The 23,364-nt window shown below is 36.2% G+C and overlaps 3 protein-coding genes across 8 annotated transcripts; all 3 read right to left on the reverse strand.

Annotated features, from left to right (window-relative positions):
• Positions 1-537: 537 nt before the first annotated feature.
• LOC126845784 (transcriptional repressor p66-beta) lies at positions 538-5,777 on the reverse strand. Of its 4 annotated transcripts, none has more exons than XM_050584676.1 (8): positions 4,482-4,538; positions 3,403-3,458; positions 3,140-3,314; positions 2,765-3,046; positions 2,483-2,677; positions 2,301-2,396; positions 2,031-2,241; positions 538-1,787 (listed from the first exon to the last, which is right to left on the reverse strand). In XM_050584676.1, exons 2-8 carry the CDS (start codon positions 3,456-3,458, stop codon positions 1,198-1,200), a joined length of 1,605 nt encoding a protein of 534 aa, XP_050440633.1. In that variant the 5' UTR covers positions 4,482-4,538; the 3' UTR covers positions 538-1,197. The 4 variants fall into 4 exon arrangements, with proteins under 4 accessions (XP_050440633.1, XP_050440636.1, XP_050440635.1 ...); XM_050584679.1 differs by lacking the exon at positions 4,482-4,538 and adding an exon at positions 4,069-4,470; XM_050584678.1 differs by lacking the exon at positions 4,482-4,538 and adding an exon at positions 3,761-4,052.
• Positions 5,778-9,316: 3,539 nt separating this feature from the next.
• On the reverse strand, positions 9,317-13,557 carry LOC126845672 (F-box only protein 33-like). Its single transcript, XM_050584484.1, has 7 exons — positions 12,704-13,557; positions 12,325-12,610; positions 12,015-12,163; positions 11,820-11,940; positions 11,557-11,758; positions 11,353-11,489; positions 9,317-11,271 (listed from the first exon to the last, which is right to left on the reverse strand). The coding sequence occupies exons 1-7, from the start codon at positions 13,141-13,143 to the stop codon at positions 11,155-11,157; spliced, it is 1,452 nt and encodes a 483-aa protein (XP_050440441.1). The 5' UTR covers positions 13,144-13,557; the 3' UTR covers positions 9,317-11,154.
• A 629-nt stretch (positions 13,558-14,186) lies between these two features.
• Positions 14,187-23,289, reverse strand: LOC126845671 (uncharacterized). 3 transcript variants are annotated; one of them, XM_050584482.1, is made up of 11 exons: positions 22,927-23,289; positions 20,525-20,885; positions 18,866-19,109; positions 18,512-18,780; positions 18,199-18,410; positions 17,988-18,067; positions 17,838-17,910; positions 17,416-17,555; positions 17,109-17,355; positions 16,797-17,036; positions 14,187-16,716 (listed from the first exon to the last, which is right to left on the reverse strand). In XM_050584482.1, exons 2-11 carry the CDS (start codon positions 20,666-20,668, stop codon positions 14,397-14,399), a joined length of 3,969 nt encoding a protein of 1,322 aa, XP_050440439.1. In that variant the 5' UTR covers positions 20,669-20,885; positions 22,927-23,289; the 3' UTR covers positions 14,187-14,396. The 3 variants fall into 3 exon arrangements, with proteins under 3 accessions (XP_050440439.1, XP_050440438.1, XP_050440440.1); XM_050584481.1 differs by having other exon boundaries at positions 16,797-17,039; XM_050584483.1 differs by lacking the exon at positions 20,525-20,885 and having other exon boundaries at positions 16,797-17,039.
• Positions 23,290-23,364: the final 75 nt, after the last annotated feature.

A 23,364-nucleotide genomic window follows, 5' to 3' on the forward strand; every position in this document is an offset into this window, starting at 1 on the left:
CTAATGTACAAAATATATGCATGTATATATATAAATATGTAAAAAGGGCCCGTATACAATAACAATTAATAAATAATTTTACACCGAGAAATGGTGATGTCGTGAAAACCTATATTATAAGTGCCGTAATTGAATAGTTTTTCTTGAAAATTTAAAAGAAATACACGTTTAGCGACATTTAATTTTGAAAAATTTATTTATTTTATAAAAATGTATTTTGCACAACTAAATTAAACTGGTTTTTTTTTCATTAATATTATAATTATTATTATATTATATACACAACTCGGGTAAACATCCGATTTGGAACGGAATTGACTAAAAAAACGTACAACGATTTTATTAATAGTAAAAATACATATTGAGGAAATTCTTGGTACGCAAAAAATATACACATTACGTAGCTCCATAAAAAAAAAAAAAAACTTATAACTGAATCCAGTGCACTAACAACATAGCTCCGATATTATATATAATATATATATATATATATATATAAATTAAAATTTTTTTTAATTATTCATACATTTATAACGGTAATTCTATAATTCATAATCATATTTACAAAATAAATGAACAATCGTAAACAAAAAAAAATAGGTTTACTACGAGGTGATTTTTGTACAAACGTAAACATATCGTTTCCGAAACGAGTATGATTTTCAAAAACGTAATAATAATAATAATAATAGTAATAATAATTGAATGTAAAAACTAATAATAATAATAATAATAATTATAATAATGATTTCAAAATAGAATACCAGAGCACAATGTCCCGTCCGTTGGTGGATAATGCAATATTTTTTTTGGTTCAGAGTTTTATTTTTAATACTATTATTTAACTTTTATCGTTTCCCAGACGACAGTTACGCATTTTCGAGTATTACTTCTTGAGAAGCAATATCAAAGCGCGGACATCCGTCGCACCGCATTAGTTTTATTTTATACACGTGTGTGTGTATGTGCTATTATGTTGGAATGTATATTTTTTCATAGATCAGATGCGTCTGTAGACTTGCGCTCGATTCGACAGACGCCACAAAACATACAATTAAAAAAATAAACACGTACGTCCGTCATGTGCAATTCACTTGGTGTGCGAGAAAAAATATAATTTATGCCGAATAAAAATCACATTGCAAAAATATAATAATACAAACGCTAACAGAGATTGCTCGCCAACGTGTATTACAATCATGATTTCCAATTGTGTGCCGAAGTGGGTGTTTGCGACGAAGATCGCGACTGGCCCTGTTGGGGCATCATTTCCATAAGATACTGCCGTTGCAAATCGACCGCCTGCCTTTGTAGCTCGGCCAAATTGGCGGCCACGGCAGCGGCAGAGTTCTTGCCGCCGGCTTGCGCCATGGCCAACTGGTACGGATACAGAAGGGGTGCGAACTGCAGCATGGCAGCGGCTGGATGCGGCGACAGGCCTCTGAACATCTGTTGTTGGAGCGCCAGGTGCGCGGCCGCAGCGTTGAATTTGCCTCCAGTGGGATCCGACGGATGCATCTTGGGCGGTTGGGGCGGTGTCGGGTTGCGTTTCGGAGCCGGGGCTGGCTTGGGAACTGACGGCATCGGTGGATTGACCTGGATGGGATGTGCTGGCGCTGGAGACACGGACGAAGGAGGCGAACCCTGGGCAAGCCTTTGTTCGATTTCTTGCTCTTGCTGTAAGGCTTTGACGAATGCAGTCTTGAGCCGATTTGTGTGTTCGGCCTTAAGCGACTTCTTCACGTTGCTGGTCACGCACAGTTCACATATTATTTTCGAATCTTTACCTGAGCAAAACGAAAAATTATAACTTATCTGTTACACACATGCAATGTTGTTGCTTAAGCCTGGATAACATCAATTTTACTCGAAAAATTATATTACATACGACGATTTCCACAATTGCCACCAATGAAATGTCGTCGAAAATTCGAGTAAATTCACAAGCGAGTTACTTTTAGTTATTTGTGTTTTCACACAATCACATTGTTATAAACAAAAAACAAGTAAGGTAGGTAAGTAGGACTTACTTCTCGATGGTTTTTCTAATTTCCAGACTGGTGTGAAGTTAGATTCGCACTGAGAACATTTGTACGGTTCTTTGGGTACGCTGGCTTCGATTGTTTCCCCGTTTGTAATGAAGTCCACGACATGCTCCAATCCGAGCAAGTATATAAATTCTGTATTTGACGGATTTGGAATAAAATGCATTTCCGGTGGCGGAGGTTTAGGTGGAGGTATCTGGAAGAAAATTAATCATGAGTCAGGCACGTCGTAAATTTCAGTCGTATTATTATTACCTGCAAGAGTGTTTTTTCTAGTTGTTTCCTGAGAGCCAGCTTAGCCGCAGCCTGTCTTTGGGCAGGCGTTTGTCCGTCATCGTTTCGTACCCGTTCCTATAAGAGTATTATTATTAGAAAAAAAATATATTTGAATAATAACGCGATTAGGTTATGACAAAAACAGTTGTTATATATTTTACCTGCGAGTTATTTGACGAATGGTGATCTTTAATAACCCGTTCCAGAGTGACTGACGGAGAATGGCCAGAATTTTGAGATCCTCGGCCATTGGACGGCCTCTGTAGGTTTTGCACGCCATTTGAAGGCAATCTACTCGAACCCATCAGAGGACTCGACGATGACTGGTGCGATTGATGCTGTCTCGATGACGAAGGCTATATATTAGATATATATATATATATATAAAAAGACAGTTTGAAAAAAACTTATACTGTTAAACACAAAATCGACACGATGCTTACCAAGCGATTCAGAGGAGGCGGCGGCGGCTTCGAATGGTGAGGAACATGAGGCATTGGCGGTTGAGCTGATTTGCCGGTGGGCAACTGAGATAACAAGTTAGAATGATCCTTGGTGTGAGCCGCTTGCGGCGTTACGTTGACAGCCTGAGCAATTTGACTGACTTGTTGAGATTGTTGCAGTTTTTTCAACAACACCAGAGTCATCTCCTCGGAACGGAGATTCTCTTTAAGTACTCGGATGAGTTGTTCTCTTTCGGACAACAACTCCGGAGTAAGTACGTCCTGAATTGAAAACAAACAAAATCAACTTAAACACCATCATATCGTGATGTCGACTGACGCACAAAATTGTTTCATGTTTATTGTTTTTTTTACCTTAGGCGATGGGGGAAGTTCGAGCGGCATATCATCGTCGCTGTCTTCCGAAGAATCGTCCCCCGTAGTCGAGAACCCATTGGCCAAATGCCCGTTCATATGGCCGTGAGTGTCGTCTGTTTGACCCATTTTCAAAGAGAGCGGTTCGTCTCTCGACGACGGCCTAGTTGACCGACTGTAAAATCAAATTTAATTGTTCACTAAAGCTAACAATTTAAAATTTCGTAATAGATAATAATCGGAGACATAATATTATAATTTACCTCGATATGCTCAAATCAACTACATCGTCATCGACTTCCATCTGGGTAGCCATCATCTGTTAAAAGTAAAAAAAAAAGAAAAAAAAACTATTAGTCACGTAGAACATAAGTAATATATTTGCACATAAAAACTGCAACACTGATATTGGGTGTATGCCAGATAACACCCGTTTGAATAATTTCAATTATCGTTTTAAGTCAATCACTTGCAGATTTTACTATTACATTGCGATTGAAAAAATTTAACTTATTGTTATCATTATGTAAAATGAACGATTGACACTAGGAAATTTATAAATAAAGGTCGGAATAACTATAATAAAGGGAAGAGTAGAAATGAATAAAACAAATTTTTTACCAGTCAACAATTAAGTACGATACAACCAAGTTGAAAAACTAAACCAATATCAATTTATAGACACGCGATATTCATTCAACCGATTAACGTCCACCAGAGTAGATTCGGACAGTAGAGTTTAAAAAAAATTTCCATTCAATTAAGTCATTACTCAAACCGTCGTTAAATGTTTCTTGCTAGATCAAGCGACAAACACTATACACAAAACAAACATTTATATAAAAATTAAACTCTTGCGAGGAAAAACCCTTTTTAAGCTGATAACATTTCAAAGGTCGACCGATTTTACAAGACGTATGTACACAAACCTCGTATCGGACCCGACAAACGACTAACAAGTTTAGACGAATCCCATGACAATCGATATTGGTTCGAGTCGTAATCGGACCATCGATGGACGTCGGTCGAGCGAATCTAATTTTGCAACACCCGTACTATCGCCAAGGCACGTCGACAATATCGTCAGCAACGTCAACGCCAATCAAACGACGGTTTTCATATAAAAATTTACCGTAATATTATGAAAATCCGGTAAAAAAACGTTCTGCCTATCTAATCAAGACAAGAGCATGTCGCGACGATAATATTGTCCGTGTTGTTGTACAACACATAATACAATACACAAACAAGGTCAATATTACTCGGGGGAAAAAAGCACCCAACACACAAGACTGACGAATAAGGCGTGAGTAGTAGAATTATTTTTTAAAAAAAAACGTACGGAAAAGCAAAAGCAAAAAAGAAAAAAACTGTAACAATAAAATTTTCCCAAGTCGATCATCAAAAAAACATGTATTCGTGTCAAGGTGATTAATAAAAAAAAAAAAAAACCACTGGCGGCGGCGGTAACGTTATGTATATATATACAAGTCTTCTCGGTCGAGTTTCCTCAGCCACCGCCGCCGCCGCCGTCACCGATGCCGTTTGTAATTACCATCGAAAACGTGTGCACACACACACACACAATAATATTATTTATTCGGCCTGTCCGTTATAAACCGCACGAAAAATGTACTCACTCCGGTTTGTAATTTCAAGTCGTCTCCCGTGTGCGCCGTCCACTGTATTATTTATTATTATTATAATAAAAAGATAACAACAAAAACAACAACGACGACGACGATAATGAAAAATATCCGTTCACGTTTGTTTGCGTCCGGCGGCGACGAGTCGGTCGACTGCTGCTGTCCGATCGTTACGCTGCAAAATGTTGTGATTCCGACATCACAACAACACTGCAACAATCATTGATAACGTCGTCGTTGTAGACAACAACAACAACGGCGGCGGATGCGGCCGCGTCGACGTAGTCCGTCATCGTGGTCGCTCGCGGTGCCCTGGGCATCGGCGGTTCACCTGCACAGCAAGCACGACGCGGTCGTTCGCGAAACGCCGACGACAAAATAGAATCGATTGATTAATTAATTAATGGTCGCGTATGGTGGCGGCGGCAGCGGCTCGATCATTCGGCCAACGAAAACAAGTGGCACGGCCGACGGGTACGACGACTCGCGTTGACGGCGACGATACGGAAAAAATAGATCGTCAACGTGCACACGACGCAAACGACAACGATAATAATTATATTATTATATTAAACGCGGCGACGAGGGTCAATCAAGGACGCAAACGGATCGATTGCGGTCGGACAGAGATACCCGGCGGCGGCGGCTCTACACGTTAATCAGTAATAACAATAATTATCGCTCGTGATACTACTATACTACACAATATCCAACGCACACGTCTCGGAGGGACGGATTATAATATTTTGATAATGATTAGTTATTATTTCATCGGAAAAAATACGTTTCGACGATGACACACAATCGCCGGGAAAAAACGACACGACGAACGAACCAACCAACTACACGCACTTTTGCCACGGTTTTTCGGTCCGCGTGTCTCGCCCGCGCTCTGTGTGCCGCTGCTGGTAATGGCCGGATACGCGCAAAAATTAACACACACTGCACAGTGCACACACACACACACACACACGGGCCACGGATTCAATATGGCGTGTCGCTGGCCGATAATATGTATGTGTGCGTGCGTGCGCTGCCCGTGTGTTGTTTTTCCACCGATATTCTTCTTGGCGTTTCGTACTTGGATCCCCTCCACCTTTCCGCCGCCGCCGCCTCCGGTATCAACGTCCCGCAGTCGGTCACACACACACACACCCGTCTCGACATTTATAATGATATATGTATGCACACGTATGTATACTCTGGACGCCGCAGCCGCCACTCGTAACACATCCCCACCGCCGCCGTCGCCAATACGCGACGTACCCCTCGTCGAGCGGACAAGGCGCACGCGACCCGGGCTTCTGGTGGACGCCGTTCCCGGGGACACGCGCCGGGTCCGGCCGCACAAGCCAGGACGGCTCCCGGGGGTGCAGCGGGGGCCTCGGGCCACCCCCAAATTTTTTTGATAATTATAATTGAAATTGCACATTTTTCAGTTTTCTTAATTTTTTGGCGGCAAAGTCGTTGTTATTCTCTTTAGTGAGTATACTTATTTTAAAGCAGTATTTCTGGGATTATGATTTAGGGTTGGATCCAAATAGGTAACAAGATGTTTGCCATTTTAATTAAATCTTAAATGCACCTACACCCATACAGAATTAGGCAATTTAACACATCTGACTTACAAGTGATTAAATCTAATTAATTGATCAAATTTTAAGAAAATAATAATAATAATGAAGTATAAATGAGTATTTTTTCATAGGCTACACTACTGCTGTATTATAAGGGCATAACACGTGACATAAGGTACCTATATATTGAAATGTATAGGACTGTCCTGCCCAATGAATGACTGTTGGCCACCCCACAGACAAAAGTCATAGAAAAAACCAACAATTTATATAGGTTCGAACCCAGCACAGTAAGAAATTATTATACAGAAGTGAGTATCTAAGCAAGGGAGATGCAGAGTTCACGGATGAAAATACAAAAGTCTATAAAAGCGTTGTACCATATTGACAAAAGATACATGTGCTTAGAAATGTTGGTTTTTAGTATTGGGACGGATGCGATTAAAGTTGTTGATGTGTTGCCATAGTTATATTGTAATTAACAATTTAATGAAAATATTTTCATTACAACAGGTATCTAATCAACAGGTCGACCGAGTCGATTCACTCGCACATTTCCCCCTTTTTTGGGGGTTTTCCTAAATAAAAATAGGTTGACTACAGACTTTTGACAACATTTTACATGTTATTGTTGCATTTTAAATTATTCATTGTGGAGAAGAGTATGGGAATGAATAAATAAAGATAATAGATTAGAGATACTAGCAGGACATATCCATGTATTGTTGTACCTGCATAAGGTGTGGATATTCTTAACTTTTTTTTTTTTTTTACTTGTTCAAGGATACTTCTTTGTAAATCATCGGTTACCTAATTTTTCAAAGTAGTCCATCGACATAGTAATAGAGTTTGATAATTAGTAGGTATGTGTTTGGTTTAAAATAAAACATTTAAAATGTTTTTCATTGATTTGTATTGGGAAAGAAATGGATTCTTCTAACATGTTTTTTTTTATTATAGAAAAAGTATTGTTAAGGCATTAAATTCTCAACACATTTTAAAAAACACCTGTTTTTTTTTTTAAGGGTTTTTAAGTCAAAATTAGGCACTACCGTGAGTACTTGTCATTACTAGACATTAAAGACTATTAAAATAAAAAAATTATATTTTGTGTGTTATAAAAAAAGAAGATAACAATCAAGTAGAGTATCGTGTGTGTATATAAGATGTACATTTTTTTTAAAAATCTTTCGGTCAAAATTTGTCGCCGTCTTAGGCCGACCTATAACAGTTTGATGCCTTTAATTTAAATTTGCCATTAATACATTTTTAACCGTTTGTTATTATTTATTTTAATAATGTGTTTTAATTTAATTGTTTTTTTTAAATTATCTAAGAGAGAATAAGAGACTGATTTGATTTATATATATATATATATATATATATTATAATTTATTAAAATAAGTTAAATCGTAGTACAGTGGTTTCCGAACGAAAATTGATTTTAATTTATTAAATCTTAACCAAAGAAACTAAGCAGTAATTCTAATTCGAGAACATCACTATAATATAATGGTATATTACTAAAAAAAAAGTATGCAACTACACACTTAAGTATAAATGATTTTTTTTAAAAATTGCTATTTCAAATCAAAATGAATATTTTTCAATGTATTTTAAGTGCAAAGGGGTTTTTTTTTTAGTGCATACAAATCTCAAATAATAAAAAATAACATACAAGTATATATATATATTTTTTTTTTTTTGTTTGTTTTAATTATTAATATTATTTACAGTGATATCGATAAAGGTAATATAATGTAGACCAACATAGTGTAGAGTAGGATATAGTATTTATTACAATATAATAGATTGGAATATATAATATAATTTAGTGATAGTAGTTTTTTTTTTTTTTTGAAGACACCAAAATATTGGAAAGAAAAAAAAACCAGAAATCTTCTTAAAAGAATGAGAAAAAAAATTAATCAACACAACACTTATAACACCGATAAAACAGATAATAAAGTTTCAACAAAAATAATAACAATTATTGAAATAATAAAAAATAAAAAGTATTTTTTCCATAACAATTTAAACAAAACATTTTTTTATATATATGTATGTATAATTAAAATAATACTCGATAACGATAATTTTGCAAACAGCATTTTAAATATTTACACTTAGATAGTACGTCGTACGTACCACATACGACAAGTTAAGACTAAGAGGGGAGTTTATTTTTTCACACATTGTGGCAGTGGGTAAGGAAATATGAATACGAATAACATTAAGATCGAATAAAATACGTCTAACGATAGTCGACTAACGCAGAGAGAGAGAGCGATAAAACAGTGTTCACGTTAAAACTAAATTAAATAATCTTATTCTTAAACCGATCTTATACAATGTTGAAAGGTATTATATAATTTTTTTTTTGATAGTATAATCTTATATAATAATATTATCTTCGATAATATTGAACCGTTACATATATATATATATATAAATTGTATTATTATTTAAGTGGTCATTCGAAACGACGACGTCAGACCTTATATTCGAACATATCAAGTATTTGTATTGTTCTAAGTAGACATGATAATTTTTTTCACTTAAGAATCTAGAAAGACAATAGTCAGCCAATCACGTAAGCACGATTCGAGTAATACTTCAAGGAGGACGAGGGCTACATTTAATTATGGTGGGACGTTGGCTCGCTCGATACACGCTGTTTATCGAATTGTGCTTACGAATCGAAACGATTGAAAACAATTATATTTGTTTACAAAAAATAAAATGTTTGTCTTTTGAATTTTGATTGAAACTTATCGTCAACAGTCATTATATAATAATAATAAATATTAATAATATATTTGACATAATATTATATTAATATTCAGTTGTATAGGTTACATATAATTTTTGTAAAACAAACAATACAAAAAAAAAAAAACTTAAGAAAAAAAAAAGTAAATATTTAAATCACAAAAAAAAAAAATATATATGTATATGAACGATAAGTAATATCGTTCATTTGGTAGCATTTTTGTTTCAGTCGTTATAGATATAAATATATATATAATGTTTTAGATTGTGTTACTGTTGATCAAAAAATTCACACAAATCATCAATCGATAATAAATACAAGCCGATGTAAAGACTTACGTAAGATATTTTTGGTAAAACTAATTTCAAGTACGACCGGCAATCGTCTCTGACGCTTTTTGACGGCGCTTACTTTTATAAGATATAATATAATATAGACTTGATCTTTACAAAACATCACAGTTTCTTTTTTTTTTTAAATAGATCTTTACAATTCTCTTCTAAGATCACATCGCTTATTACATTTAAGTATAATATATAATATATATATTTTTTTTTAACAAACACTTTTCAACAACAATTTTAACAGATTTTAACAATATTTTCTTCGACGGTCCGTTCTAAACGTCCGGCCAGTTCTAATTGGCTAAACGCTATGTCGTGGGTACATAATATATTTTAACAGATGTTATCACAGTCAGCAAAACAAAAGAAAAAAAGAAAAAAATGTACTTATATGTAGTTTTTGTGGAAAACACTAAAAAAACCAACAAACGTACGTGTGTGGTAGGAACGATTATTTTACAGTCGTATCGTAGCCGGGCAAACCGATCGTGCATCGTTATTTAGTCGAACTCAATCAAAATTAGTAGCACAACGTAAGCTACAATATATTATATGTATTTTATTATTTTAAATCAAGTCGGCATTACGACAGGAAAAAAATTTGTCGTTAAAAATGGATACTCGTTCGATCGGCTTTCGACTAGATTTGAGTCTTTTGCTCGGCTTCCGATATATTACGTTATTTTTTTAATTATTAATAGTGTTTTTTTTTTATTATTATTATTATAATAAGATTGATCGTCACATAAAAAATTGATCTTTCCTTATTTAATTTTTTTTATCGTCTATTTTCTTTTTCATACTTCAACATTGGTTTTGGGTAAGAAAATATTTCACAAACGATGATTACTTTAGTCTACAAATGTCTACAAACAGTTTGCATAACATCTTGTTGGTCGCAACGGTAACAAAGTAAATTAAAAATATTATCTCTTGGTAACTTTGAGTCGTTATTAACAGTTTTTCACTCTAAACTGTCTTATTGTTTCAATCAAGTTTTTTTATACGATATCTTAACGATTGGACTACGTTAGAAACTATTCCGACAACGTAGGTTGAACGTTACTTGAAAAATAAAATTGTACCTTAATGTTGCCGATTGAAACGTGCAAAAAAATTCAAACTCAAGTTATTTTAACGTTTCAACAAATTTTCTTAATTTTACACAGAGGAAACACGTAACTAGTTTTATGCTACGAGAAGAGGAAGTTTTACTAACTTTAGTAACGTTTGGAATTGTCCGCTAAACGGATAAGCCTACACCTATTACCTATAACTCGGCGGCAGGTTTTTCGAAGTTTTTTTTAGCCAATACCTTTTTAATAGTTTTAATTAAGCCGTTTCGACACGATACTTTAATTGATTTGACGCTGTTTAAAAAATTATAACAAGAATAGTTTTTATGTTGAGATCAAAATCACCAATTTTAGTGTTTTTTTTTAAAATATTTTTGTCTGTAAGATGATTTATATTAAATGTTCAAAATGTTTTAAATATTTTTTTTTTTTCTAAAAAATACCTAAAAAAATAACATTTAATTTAAACGGAATATGACGTTTTTTTTTAATGCAAGCTTAAAGGATATTGGCCAAAAATATCTTCTTGAAAGAGATGATGATGAAAAAAAAAAAAATAGGAATCTAAGTAACTCACGACCAAATCATCGGCTTTAAACTTAATTTACGTTAGTTGAGTCGTCTGCAATGCAGTGTATTGTGTAATGAGCGTGTGTGCGAAATACATTTCGCTTGCGCAACGGTTCCCACGTTTGTCCCATCCATTTGGTAACATCCTGCACATAAGCCAAATGGAAATTTATAAATGCTCAAATTTATCCAAAATAAACACGTCACATAACATATATTACACGTACTTCCACGACGTCATCGTATACCATAACGTTCCACGCCCGGTTAAAGCAAATATCCTCTTCGAGCAGTTCATAGCGTTTCAAATTCGTCCCTCGCAGCCGAGCGATGCCACAGACGTCGACGGTTTCCATGAAATAGCCTACAGTGCAAATATAGTTTACGCAACAGAAATATTATATAAATTAAAATTTCTCTCTTAAGTTTACCGTGAACAACGAGTTCCTTTAGATTGCTGCACACCCATGACAAGATGATGAGCGGATTCGATTCAATTTCGCCTCCGAAACGATCAATAGGCCAATGGCCGTCCAACAGGCTCGTGGGATTCTCCGAACGGTCATCGACCCAAATTAAAGACTCCAATGTTTGGCGGTAGTCGAAGAGTTTGCGTAACACTCTTACGTTAAGCTAGATAACAATACAACGTTAAATCGTGTGAAATGTTAAACAACAAGTCGGGGGAAATTACCATATCGCAAAAAAGCACTTTGAGGTGCGTCAACGGCATTGACGGCATCAGCAACTTCCTATGCAACTTTTTAACCATAGACTTACATTCGATAATCGCCAATCTCAGTCCTAGTTTGGGGCTAAAAAAATTTTTTTTTAATAATACATATAAGTTGAGATTGAATCTTAATATGGAAATAATTGAAATAATTACCAATTTTTCTTTAGATCCGCCCACACGTCATCGCTAATGTCGACATCAATTTTTTTCAGAACACGCAACACCAGAGTTTCTAGTTGAGGCATCGTGCACAGCGCCGGAAGCAAGTTGCACGTACTGAAGTTGAGATCCAAACTCAGTTTCTAAGACGAATAGATCGAATACGATTAGACAATATTATCGTGTACGACCAACAACGTCGGTCTAATTTGCATACGATAGCTTTTTTCGAATTAAGACAAAAATACAAACTAGACGGACGATATATACAAAAAAAACGTAGTTGTATAATATATGTATTTACCTGTAAATTGGTCAATAACGTCAAGTTGTTAAAAGTCGAGCTGATAAAACACGAATTGTTCGAAAGCTCTTTGATGAGCGACGATTCCAACGGTATGAGTTCCAAACGCTTCAAACTGTGACTACTGTGTTTGGCCAACATACTAATCAAATCGTGCCAGCAGTAAAAATGCAGGTATCCGAAACTGAACTCTTCAATATTCCTTCTTTGAGCGATGTTCAAAATGCTGTACTCCAAATAGTTGCGAAGCGACCACAAATACACCATTTCCGGAGTGCCGTTGAATCTAAACATTTGAAAACACAAAATTGTCGGATAAACTCTTAAGAATTTTACTATTTTCTTCTTTTCACTCGGCTACCGAAATGTTTATACGCACATAAATTCGTCTTTGGTGAACACGCCGTGCTGGTGCTCGATCTCGACTTTGATGTTGTTCAACAGCACGTTGTCCAACAGGGCGTTTATGGCTGCCGTGGCCAACTCGAAACATAACGGACTGCGGGAATCAAACGACAGACGCACGCTGCGTACCAACGGTAGAATGTGCGATTTGGCGTAGTCCACTTTGGACTCTATGTCGGCTATGGAGTTTTCACCGATGTAAATGTTGAGATCATAGTGTTTCCAGAACAGCGGGTGGTACAGCGTCGACCTCCAGTGCTTGCAAGTGGACGACGCGGCCCGCCTGGACTTTTGCGGCAGATACGTGAATACCTGGTGGAGTACGAGACTGGGCAGAGCGTTCCAGTCGCCCTTTTCCATCCTGGAGAAATACAATTTAACGCGACGCGACAACTTTTTGTTTACGGCCAACATTTAATTCCAAGTATACATTTTACCCGAAACGCTCGATCGACGCGACGTAGACTGAACCGAACAATTTGTTGTTACAAGCAATATTTTAGTAAGTAATCAAATAGGTAAGTATTAAGTATTGCAAGTAGTGTTGAAAACAACGACAACAACTAATAGATTTTACCTAACGATAACCGAACGAAGACGTGCCACCACCGACGAGTGGTCGACCGCTTTTGACACAGTCATCGTTCTGGACAAACCGTAGCGAGTACTGGTCCGCTGACAATTGGGTCTGACAGCATCGAGTACTCTCCGCCGTGTCCGCCGCGCACTGGACTGTCTGGAGGTGTAAACACACTAAGACCGCTTCCAGACTACGTACAGCACAGCTCGGCGAGCAATATTGTGTTGCGTGCGACACACATATATTTATACCTATATTATATTTTGTGGAAATCAGCAGGTCAGCAGCTGTTGCAGCTGGTCGACACTCGGGAGTTCGCCGCACGTCCACCAGTGTGACCAACATTACCGCCGCTAAAATAACCGTGACGGCAAACGGGTATGTCGGCAACCCGTAATAACCGCAAAATGGCCGCCCAGTTTTCTCGGGCGGCCGTACATAGCTTCCGGCGGCCATGTTGCCGTAAAATTGATAACGTCAGCCGCCGACGTACCTCGTTTCTTTTTGCCTCGTTGAACGAATAGCCCGTTTTTCAAAAACTATATTGTTTTATTTTAATTGATCTAGATTTTGAGTTATTTTTCCCATTTGTGTTTTACATAGAAAACCTTAAATTTAATATGATTTATGAAAAAAAAAAATTATTTCAGATAGTTATTTTGAATGGCAAAGCTGTGGATTGTAAGTTTCGGATAAAAAATAACATTAGGTATACTTCTTGCCATTATAATAATTCAAAAAAAGGTTCTCACAGTCAATAATTCTTTGTTGAAATATTATTATTCATTATTCGCCTTGATAGGAATTATTCTGTTAAAAAAAAAATACATTTTTTTAACTTCTTTACAAGATGTATTTAATAATTAACGCATTATAAATTCCAGATTATAGTTTATTTATAATTAAAAAAAATTGTCTAATTACACAAATAAGTTATATTTTTAATGTATACTGTACTATACATAATATATAAATATTTATATGTTTGGTTGTATTTTATAATCAGACAGTCGCATACACATGGCGTGCGGCAAATAGACAATGTCATATTGTGGTGCACAAAAAATTTTAAAAATGTGCATTCTACTCACCGCCTGTTTTGATAACGATTGTTTTGCGACCGGCCATACCTCTTGTTTCTGTCGGTTTTATTAGATCCCTGATAATTGTCAGAATAAGAATTATTGCTCCCTTGATAGCTATCGTTGCCTTTATAGTTGTCGTTACTTTTGTAGCTGTCGTTACCTTGATAGTTGTCGTTACCTTTATAGCTGTCGTTAACTTGATAGTTGTCGTTAACTTGATAGTTGTCGGTACCTTGATAGTTGTCGGCACCTTTAAAATATCCCCCCGAAGACGACGACGGATAAGGTGCCGCCGAGTTCTGACGTTGGTATTTATTGTAAACGGGCATATTTTGCTGATGCTGTCCTTGGAAATAATTATTATTACTACCACCACGGTTGTGCGAGTATGGGTCGTTGTACATATCGGCTTGGTTGGCCGAATACGGATCGGGTTGTACTTGGTCCGACGGCGGTGCAATATTATACTGATTCGGGTTTTCCAGCGGCGACACTACGGCAAACGGATTGTTGGCCGGTTGTTCCGGCACAGGTGCACTATACTGGTCGGGCTGCTCCTGGGTCGCAGAACGGGCAACCGACGACGACGATGTGGAAGGCTCGTCACTGAACATATCGATTTCGGGTTTTTTGGCTGAATACGGGTCGGCGGACGGATAACCGTAGGAATTGTTATAGTATGGCGATTCGGACGGGGCCAAAGTGCTCGGTATTTGTTGAGTCGACGGCTGCAACATATAATCAGGTTTTATCACTTCTGGTTTCGGTAAAAAGTTTTGGATACTGTTCAGTAACATTTTTTGTTCTTCGGTGATTTCAAAATTTGCAGCCATGCTGCTCATCGTCTGATCGTTTTGTTCGTTGCCTACTTTCTCCTGCACAGCCTTACACACTTCGGACAACTCGTAGTTGTCGTCGTCGTCGTCGTCTTTGAATATCGACGATACCTCTTTGAAGTTTGTCGATCCTATGTCGATATACTTCCTGAGTTTTTTCACTTCTTCGGGATTGGTCTTACCCAAGTCTCTTAAATAGGTAATCAGCCCGTCTTGTTCGTCGGACGTTAGGTCTTTGAAATTCTTCAGTAAATTAATAATGTCACCTTGTGACAAGTGGTCTAAAGTGTTTTTTTTGTCCCCTTCTTCCCTCTTCTTGTTGACCTCGTCAAATATTGCCGTTTTCATAGCGTTATCGTCTTTGCTGTTCGCCAAGTTGGCTAACAGGTTCTTCGTCCCTTGCGTGTTGCTTCCGGACTGCGCCATACCGACAACGGCATTAATGAGAGTTTCCAATTCTTCTTGGGTGACGTCCACCTTGCCTTGGGCCAGCAGCGCTTGTGTGATTTGCTGGGCTATGGCCATTTTGTCGATGACACCGACCCCGGGAACCACTATAGGAGCCGGCGCCGGCGTGGATGATAACATGCTGGCCGAAGGCACAAACTTGGGCGCCAGCTTCATTAGCTTTTCGATATTACGGATAGAAAACATTGTCGCGTTAACTAGATTCTTCTTGACGACACCCGCCAACAGTTGTCCTTTGAGTTTTTCTTTTACCGTCTCAAACATGACACAATTTTCCGGAGTCAACAGGTTGATCGAAGACCTGGGCTCTATTTTTTCCATGACCAGACCTTTAGACAGTAAATCGACTATTTTTGGCGCCAACAGGCCCAATTGATTTTCCAGCACCGTCAACTGCCTCAACACGGTAATCACGTTCAACGGGTTCTCGATCTTGATTTTCTCTCTGGGCTTGTTGTCGCCACTGAGGTTGCCCAACGAACCATCAGAGTCGGAGTCAATAGGAGATGCTCCAGGCAAAACCGGTGCGTTACCGGCACCTTTATCTTGATTGTTGGATCGGTTTGTTTTGTCCGATTCCTTTTCTACACTTTCTCTATAACTGTTATACGGCCAAGAAGTGGTCTTGTTGTTGTCCGCGGTTCTCTTTCTGTCTTTCGGCGGAGAAAGCTCTCTTGGCGGCGACTCCGAAGAGCTTTTGCTGATATCTACGTTGCCGAGGATCTTGGTTCTAAGTTTTTCCACTTTGTCGTTGACTTCTTCGTCGTGCAGCTCCTGCATGCGCTTACTCCACGACAGAATCCATTCGGGTTTGAAGTCGTGAGTGTTCGGATCTTTCCCTTCCATCTGCAACTCTTTGAAACGTCTGTTCCAAAACGTTTTCCATTCGTCTTGATACAGAGGATGATTTTCCGGGTTCTTCTCGTGGTACGACAATTTCTTCTCCATGTCGGCTTTCATTTCTTCGACAGCTTTCTCATACTCGTTGGCCAACTTTTTCCTCCTACTCGTTGAACTCCTATACGATAACAACGGTATTATAATAATACAACTACTCCTCGTCGGATGCACGGTTACAAATTAATCCTTGTCCGTTACCTTTCCTTGTGTTGGTATTCCGGCGGATACATTTCCGGCGGATAAAAGCCCGGCTTCCCCGGCGGATGGTACCCCATGTACGGCGGCCTTGGATACGCCATGTACGGTGCAAAGAACATCCTGGGATGAGCGCCGGGGTACGGACTCATAGGATGTATGGGATGTTGATGTTGATGTTGTGGCGGAGACATTTGTCGCCTGTACGGTTGTTCGTTTCTCTCTCGGCTTCTATAGCGTCTCCTGCTGTAAGATGATAAAACAATTTTAAAATAAAATAGTAAAATCTAAGTTTGTGTTCCAACTCGATCGTACCTAGAAGAAGAGTATCTGTTTCCACGATTGTTATAGTAAGGCGACCGTGATCTTGATCTACTGCGAGAACGTCTATCGGGCGGCGTGCGAGAACGAGAACGTGCCGCCGCCATGCTGGGAGTTTTCGAATGACTTCGTGACTTGCGACGGGCCGACGGAGGGCTTTTGGAATGCCGGTGTCTCCTGGGAGGCGATCGCCGGCTGGGTCTCCTGTCTCTCGAACGATCTCGTGATCTCCGTTTGGTGTCTGCAAAAATGTTATACATCATAAACAATGCTCGAACATATTATAAAAATTGATTATTACTAGACACATATGGTCTCGGCCGAGTTTCCGTATTTTGCTTGATGTCTACAAATTCTATGTCCGAATCACTGTCTTCTTTGTTGTTCTTGGAACGCAATTGATTTTTGTTGACAGATATTCGAGGATTTTTATTGAACACCCTAAAAAAAAAAAACATAAAATTAAAATATACAATGTGCAAAAAGCGCAAATATAATAAGACAATATATTACTTTCAAACAAACGCTTCTATGCAAAACTATTACTGTTAAAAATACATTTTTTAGAGTAATAAAAGTACTAATAACAAAAAAAAAAAGTTTTAAAAAAGACAAACTAAACAATTGCATGGAAGTGCTTAGGCTATACGTTTAAATTGTATAATGCAATCGAATTTTTTTTTACATGAGATAACTGTAACTGGACATAGAAACTATACTTACGTTTCTGCTTTTAAGGCTTTTTGTTTTTCTTCTTGTTCCCGTTTGTTTTTTTCTACTATCTTCTTTAATGGAACTAAAATTGGGAAAAATAGAAACGTTTCAATTGTTAGCACAACACAATTAGGGTCGTTATATTAATTTCGAGCTTACATTTTTCTTGTAACAGTTTCAGATCCTCCACATATTCCGGTTTTATCATTTCCAACATCCATTTATCTTCAGGGCTTTCCCTGTGTAACGAGACAAAATTTATCAACGCCCATTTTGGTAGTTTCAGAGAAACAAAAATGTACACTGCTACTTAAATACAATGTATTCTCAATTGTATTAAATAGGTATACCATCATATTGCTATACTCACATAATGTGCTTTCCGTTGTTGACTTGTCTCAACATTTTTATCTTCTCTGTCGGGATATCGAATAGATTAGCGTCGATCACTACCGGTTTCATGCGGCCATATTCTTCTTCTATTTTTCCAATGATATGAAACACAAGCTCTTGGAAACCTTTCGAAGACACTTTGTTGAGCTGTTGTTCCAACGCGTTCGATATCGATCTGAAGTACCTCCGCTATACACGATGACAAACAAATCATAACATTAAAATTTGTCCAACAAACAATTTCCATTTTACCGGCAACACACAAATCTGATATTTCAATAAATACGTACCAAGTACGCCATGTGATGGTTGAAACTGCGCAAGTGATTGGGAAAAGTGCGCGGATCGCCTCGCTTGTCGCAAAGAGCGCACATGTACCTGGGTTCTTCGGCCGGATCCGTCGGCAAAAGTTCCAACACAAACTCAAGTCCAATCAGCGGAATGAATATCGAGTCCAGCGTGGCTTGTATCCTGGCCAAAACGTTTTGCACCTCGTCTTCCATGCCGGGTGGAACGGGTTCGCCGGATATCATAGATGGCACTCCGACGCTCAGACCGGCTGTTGAACAATTCCACCGACCGACAATTAGTATAATAGGCGCGACGGACAAAAATGCTAATATGAAAATTAAAAAACTTCTTACTTTCCGAGCACGATTTGGTGAAATTCTTGGCGGGAAAACAGGATCTTCCCATTTCCAGTAAATGACTCTTGCTGACCAAATGCTCCTCCAACAGCGACAACGACTGTACTTTGAGCGGATAACACGCGTGGCACGTCCATGACCCCGTCGTTTTGTTCAGAGTTATTAGGTAACCCGTAGTTCCGTTGTCCAAGTGGACGATCGTCGACAACAATTGTTCTTCTCGAGACAAAGCCGTAGGAGCCTATGTACGAAAAGTAATCAAAAATTATTTTTGGATACAAATTTAGCATATAATTTTGATCAATATTTGTTTTTTTTATACATATACACACGTATGACTGAAACAAAAAGCCAAACGGCATTTCTATTGTAAACCATTTTCATTAAACGATATTGTTTATAAGTAGTATTATTCAAACAGTTTTCAATTGATAATGTAAAAAAGAAACAACAATACTAATTATTATTCTAATTCGTTTTCTATTAGTTTATAATGTTGCTGAAAGTTAATTTATTTTTCACAGTACATTTCTTCAGTTCAACCAATCCCCCCCCCCCCCAAATGGTCGTATTTAAACAAAGTAAAGTTGGTCCGATCTACGACTCACAGTACTGTTATCAACACTGCAATATTGTCGATGGTAATCTTTTGATCATTTGTTTTCATCATTTCGGATGTGTGCGTTTTGTCAGTCATTTTTTTTTTTATCCAACGACGCTTTTGAAGGTTTCTCGTTTAAATACAACTTTTCTTCGACATATCTTTGTGAGTCCTCATCGATATAGTGGCGAACGTTGACGACAATATCATATTGTAATATTTTTTTTTTACACAAAACACTTCCAACCGTAATAATGTTGTTAACGTTTCACTGATAAATTTGTTTAAAAAAATTGATACACATGGCTGGTGTTAACTAAGACTATACAAGTATAGTAAAATATTCAAATACACGGGCAAACGATTAAAAAAAAAGTCAGCGATACAATGTGGCTGACAAGAGTTATACGTTTTAAATGTTATTTATTTTCAATTGATACACACTTTATGACGTACAAATAAGCAAACCGTCCGAGTTTCGATTACTGTACTGTATAACAACAATAAGGTTTTGCATAACATTTACAAAATAAAGTATGTATACAAATAACTTGGGTTGTATCAATTTCGCATAATGTTCACTAGTTAAAGATAAGTCCGTCGAGCGTTCACAAAATTACAATATTTTCATAGATAGAGAAGTGTCGTGTGAAGTATCAATCGACAACACTGTTTTGCGAAAAAAAACAATAATTATTTTAAAAACCAATAACCAGAGTCATCGATGAGCAAGTGTCCCTATCCGTATTACCTATATTATTATATTATATGGTAACTTATAGCCAATTTCTTTGAGAATATCATCGTAGAAACCACTCCACTATCTCAATTTTATAGTTTTAACTTCATTTTTAACAAATTTTTTTTTCAAACGTAACATTTTTATGGGATTAGTGCAAAAATGTCAATAGCGAGTGGTCTATAATGTTAAAATAAAGACATCGGAAAGGTGTAGGAATTTATTTGAGAAAACAAGATAAAAAAATATATTATGTTGTGGAGCAATGTAATCGTCGGATCGGATTTCGTGTAATTATTAAAACAAATATTCATACCTTATACGACGGTCGAGGAGGCGGTGGAGAAACGGTCTTGGCTGGTTTGGCCGGAATAAAGGGTTTACTGATGACGACATTGTCTTCTTCTTGAAAACTCGATTCAATATCGAAATCATTGAAATTTTGCACTTTACGATTCATAATGTCACGCCGATTACAAAAAAAAAAAATAATAATAACAAAAGTCAGTCGTAGCGGGCCAAACACAGTTCTGTTCTTTTTTTTTTGTTAAGTACAAAATTGAATTGTAAAAATGTTAAACACAGCACTTGAAAACAAAACGTTTCAAAACACAGATTCTTCTAAACTCTTGACAACGACGCGAGAAAATTGTCTTAAATTCTTGTTTTTAAGCCAGCTGAAAAACAACAACATTAACTGTTTGTAATTAATTAAAGAACCAAATTATTCTTTTGTGACGATCATTTCAGAGTGATAATGGGTTGATTCACAATATTGTCATTTATCAACAAATAAATCTGTCTAAAAAAACTGTTAAAATATTGAACTGTAATTAATATAACAATAAAAGAAATACAAGGTATGAATTTTAAAATCGAGATAAAAAATATGCTCAACGTTAAGGTCGTACATCAAAACTGTAAATGAAAAAAAAAAAAAACAAAATGCCTTAATACATTTGAAATTTAGTCAGATTCGTTCATCAGATTTCTTTTACAGTCAATACTTACCTGTTTTTTATTAACACGATATAAGCGAGTGGTACTCGATGAGGTTAAATAGTGCATTTAATTGAACAAACATCGCTTTACAAAGAAAAACAAAACAAAACGAAATTGTAATTATGTATTATAAATATATCTCAAAAATTAAATATTAATAAAATACTCTAATATGGTTTATTTAATTTTATGAAAAAAAAAAATGAAGCTATACTTTTTTGTTATCATAATCTCACTTATATATTATCAAAATTATAACAAAAAAAAAAAAACAAATTTTGTATTTTTAAACAATACAGTACGTAAATATTCATTCAAACAATATACACCAATTCATGACAATCATTTTAAGATAATATCTAAAGATTTGCATGTTATTTTTTTTGGTTCTTATAAAAAAAAAAAAAAAACTAGCACATTTTATTTTCCTTACGAAAAACAACACCGTTAGATTTTACAATAAGGGATAAAAAAACATGTTTGGTAAATTATTAGAGCAAATTACCAAACGTGTTACTTTTTGAAAATCGTGTACCTTCTTGGTAAATGTGCTAGTTTTCGTACGAGACGTCGATTTGATCGTCAAAATATATAACCAATAGAAGAATATTATCGCCGGGTATCGTTAAAATAATAATAATCGCCGTTTTTTAAATAAATATATGAACATATTATAGTTATATACATTTTATATATTTTTAAATATTATAATATTAATTTTTTTTTTTTTTTTGTCAAACATTAACAGTTAAACTAACAATAGGTACGATTTCACAGACAATAATTACTTAAATAAAATTTGTATACACATAATAATCATGGCACTATTTAACATAGTTTATACCTACTATACATAGTACAATTAGCCTTTACTTACCTTACCTGAAATTACATTGTTCAATGCAATTAAAAACTTGCGTTTCTTCATTGTGCTTGTCGGCTCGAGTTGGAACCGAAATCGATATTTTATTTTTTAGTGAAAACAATATATTGTAAAGGCCAAATTTGGTATAAAAAAAATAAAAAAAACTTTCAAAGAAATGATCATATAATTAATATAATAATTATCAAGAATTTGTTTGCAATATTATGATTCTTTTAAATCAGATTTGTATTGATGGTAGTACATATCGAATGGGGGTTATGTCAAATCAACGGCTCAACAAAATCGAAATCAATTGATTTGTTTGTAGTGACTCGTTTATTGTAATAAACAAAAAAAATAATAACACGTTGACTTAAAATTATCCAAATATTGATAAAAGCAGTGCTAGAACCGATTTGTTTTCCATCGCTAAACATATTTCACCTTAACTTCAGCATCCTAAAGTTAATGCAGTGAATTTTTTTTAGGAAAAATTATTATAATAATCTTTCTCACTTTCTTCTCTCGTTATCCTTACCAAACAGACGAGGTGTGATTTACAAAGTGTGGGTACATCCTAAACGGACATCGAACAAGTTTGGGGCCGGGCAAGGAAAATTTGATCACTTTGCGATTACAATTTGTACACAGAATAACGGCGTTACAGAGCAAACACAAGTAGGTGTTAATATTTGTTTACTACAATAACTATTACCAATACTTTATGTTGTTATTATTGCATTGTTATGGCACGAGTTATCACTTAGATAGTAGGTAGTAATAACGCAACGAATGTTTAAGGATAATTAAATAGTAATGCCAAAAGAAAGTCAATAAAATGGTAATCGTACCTTTGTTGACAATGATTAATCGCAAACCGAACGACGACTTTGCAGCAAAGCCATTCGAATTCCGACTACACAGTATTCGTTCCCATTGCTAAATGCTGTCTTTTGTCCGGTTTCATGTGAGTTGTTGAAAAGAACAAAACATAGCCGTTTTTTATTTTTTTGTTGCGTCGTGTGAACGACGGATGGGATTATTTCAAACGAAAACCGGTCGGCTCGAATTAGGCGATAACACAATAATTAAAAGCAAAATGCAAAATGCAAATATGTTGTTGAAAATTACACTTCACTTCATTACTCGCCTCCACACGGGATTGAATAAAAACTAAACAACATAGATGATACATAACCAAAATAAAATACCGAATGACAAGAACGCACTGTATATAAAAAAAAAAACAACAATTTTTTAAGAAGGGACGAGGTGGGCAAGTGATAACA

Source organism: Adelges cooleyi, unplaced genomic scaffold (assembly GCF_023614345.1).
Source record: "Adelges cooleyi isolate 19-005CV unplaced genomic scaffold, UGA_ACOO_1.1 ACOO_flye_CR_arks_rails_tigmint_CR_PRNA_8, whole genome shotgun sequence".
Taxonomy (NCBI): Eukaryota; Metazoa; Arthropoda; class Insecta; order Hemiptera; family Adelgidae; genus Adelges; species Adelges cooleyi.

What these genes read in the sequence shown, in the direction of transcription:
- LOC126845672 (XM_050584484.1), bottom strand. Translation starts at nt 13,143, where the DNA reads ATGTTGGCCGTAAACAAAAAGTTGTCGCGTCGCGTTAAATTGTATTTC. An exon ending in CGTTATTGACCAATTTACAG is followed by an intron (nt 12,164 to 12,324) that starts GTAAATACATAT and finishes TATTCGTCTTAG; the next exon opens with AAACTGAGTTTGGATCTCAA. An exon ending in GCGGATCTAAAGAAAAATTG is followed by an intron (nt 11,941 to 12,014) that starts GTAATTATTTCA and finishes AAATTTTTTTAG; the next exon opens with CCCCAAACTAGGACTGAGAT.
- LOC126845784 (XM_050584676.1), bottom strand. Translation starts at nt 3,458, where the DNA reads ATGATGGCTACCCAGATGGAAGTCGATGACGATGTAGTTGATTTGAGC. An exon ending in AACTTCCCCCATCGCCTAAG is followed by an intron (nt 3,047 to 3,139) that starts GTAAAAAAAACA and finishes TTTTCAATTCAG; the next exon opens with GACGTACTTACTCCGGAGTT. An exon ending in ATTCGTCAAATAACTCGCAG is followed by an intron (nt 2,397 to 2,482) that starts GTAAAATATATA and finishes ATACTCTTATAG; the next exon opens with GAACGGGTACGAAACGATGA.
- LOC126845671 (XM_050584481.1), bottom strand. Translation starts at nt 20,668, where the DNA reads ATGAATCGTAAAGTGCAAAATTTCAATGATTTCGATATTGAATCGAGT. An exon ending in ACCATCACATGGCGTACTTG is followed by an intron (nt 18,411 to 18,511) that starts GTACGTATTTAT and finishes CATCGTGTATAG; the next exon opens with CGGAGGTACTTCAGATCGAT. An exon ending in GAAACTGTTACAAGAAAAAT is followed by an intron (nt 17,911 to 17,987) that starts GTAAGCTCGAAA and finishes TCCCAATTTTAG; the next exon opens with TTCCATTAAAGAAGATAGTA.